The sequence below is a fragment of the Limulus polyphemus genome, unplaced genomic scaffold (assembly GCF_000517525.1).
Source record: "Limulus polyphemus unplaced genomic scaffold, Limulus_polyphemus-2.1.2 Scaffold5055, whole genome shotgun sequence".
Classification (NCBI taxonomy): Eukaryota; Metazoa; Arthropoda; class Merostomata; order Xiphosura; family Limulidae; genus Limulus; species Limulus polyphemus.
In genome coordinates, this window is record NW_013670665.1 from 29,571 (window position 1) to 31,714 (window position 2,144).

Below are 2,144 nucleotides of genomic sequence, written 5' to 3' on the forward strand. Positions count from 1 at the left end.
TTTTCTTCATTACCCATTTAAGCCGTCTCCAGCCATTACTAGTCTCAAAGTGGGTTCCTCGTCATCGAATAAGGACAGAGAGTTGATTCAGCATTTTGATGATTAAAAAAAATTAAAAAAATTTTTTTTTGCTCACTTTGTAATGGAATGTTGTTGTGTACAAAATAATAACTAATTTTATACCAACAATAATCTTAGATAATTAAAGGAAGTACAATGTTATAGAAAACGCATAGCTTGTTTATTGTTGGATATAGAGAGTATATTTATGGTTACTACAAGAAATGAACCATAAATATGATATTCTGCATATCCAACAATAATCTTATTCTTCACTATCTCTAACAAGTGAAGTGACACATGCTGTTAATGGTATTCCTTAATACATCAATAAAATGCACATAAGGTCCTATAATCTTTATCACCTAGATATAGTTGTGTCCAAATAATATTGTAAGCTCAACCTCTAAGTACTAAGAATACTTATGTAAATCTAAACTTAATATAAATAATCACTAGTAACTTATGTTTTTATTTTTTTTATTTATAAATAATGCCAAGATGAAATGATTATTTTCATCAACAAAAATACTGTGTGAAAAACTGTATGAAGAAACCCAAGAAAGGTTCTAAACATATTTTCAGTACTTCTGTGTATATATAATACATTTCCATGTACAACAGTTCAAGATTAAAAAAATAACAATTGCAAATTGCTGTATCTGAAGAAGAAAAAAGAAGCTTAAAATAGGAAGATTAGCCTCATGTACTAATTAATGAGGATGATGATTGATCCATTAGCAAATTCTCCAATACTTGCCCAGATGTATATGTAACAAAATTATAAATGTTGTAGATTGCATATCTTTTTCTCCTAACACCTTAGTACATTAAAAGTTGTTCTTGATATCAAAGTGTAGAAAGTGATGAACTGTTACACATTTAGCTAATTTTCCATAATCATGAACTAATTTTATCTATTAAGTAAAATCTTACCAATGTCACATTTGTATGATGAAGTCTTAACTTTTTAAAACATAACATGTATCAATAGTGTATAATTGTTTTTCATAAATGAGATACAGGAGAATAATATTGTCCTAGTAATTCTAACATAGACATAGCTCATTTGGAATGTTTTAAGCACTTAATAGCTGTAATGTTGTGGTTCTGTAAATGATTTAAATGGATGTTGTTTTTCAAAAGTAAACCATCAGCTGGAGCAACTTCAGAGAATAATAGAAATGGTCTTGGTATAACAATTCAACTTCATGAATGAACAAGAATATGCTTTAAGGCTTAACATTATGATTTTTATTCAACATATCAATTAAAAAGACAACTGTACCTTGAAAGAGGAGAATTTCAGATATAATCTGTTTACATTTTATGACTAAGAAATAATTATAGAGCTGAAATATTACAGTATACCAGGTTCTAATCAAACAGGGGTAATTCATATAAAAGCTACAATGCATAAGGCCAAACTTGTCAACTGTACATTAATTAGTACAATTTTAACAAGTCTGTACTCTCATACAAAAACAGCTTAACAAAGAACATTCACCTTTTTGAGCCAGAGTAAAGAAGGTTAGCATTTATTTACAGGTTGGAGTGTCATGAACTGCCAAATTCAGAGCTGAAACTCTGAGAGGAGGGAGGGGGGGGGGGAAATCAATGATAAGAACTGAATAATGTCTCATTACTTCTGGGAAGTTCCAATGTGATGACGTTGAAATAATTCTTCTTAACAAAACTGAAAAAGAAAAGGTAAAATTACACATTTCACAATAAAACACACACACACACACACACATATATATATTTATATATATATATATATATACCCTTTCCTATCTGGAGTCTCAGGTTATTACAGAAGTAAAATGACAACATCAAATTTTCAAAAATTGTATGCGACCTATCCCCTCAAATTACCTAAAAATAAAATCTTAATGTTGAGAACCTTTTGGTGCAAGTTTTATTAACATTTGTTTTAGATGAAGAGGTAAAAAAACAAAATGAAATTGCTAGCCCTAATTTTTGACTCTAAGAATGATTAAAACAATTTAACTCTTTCAACTTGGGCTCAGTAACTGACCTTGTAACCATTTTGTGCTTATTATAGTTTTCATACTATAACT

General features: G+C 29.1%; 1 protein-coding gene across 1 annotated transcript in view; it reads right to left on the reverse strand.

The window, feature by feature from the left end:
• Positions 1-1,291: 1,291 nt before the first annotated feature.
• LOC106472060 (transcription elongation factor S-II-like) overlaps positions 1,292-2,144 on the reverse strand; it is a 35,192-nt gene continuing 34,339 nt past the window's right edge. The window contains exon 9 of the mRNA XM_013932690.2: positions 1,292-1,756. Within this exon, the coding sequence (XP_013788144.1) occupies positions 1,748-1,756 (9 nt within the window). The 3' untranslated portion in view covers positions 1,292-1,747. The remainder of the gene's footprint in view (positions 1,757-2,144) is intronic.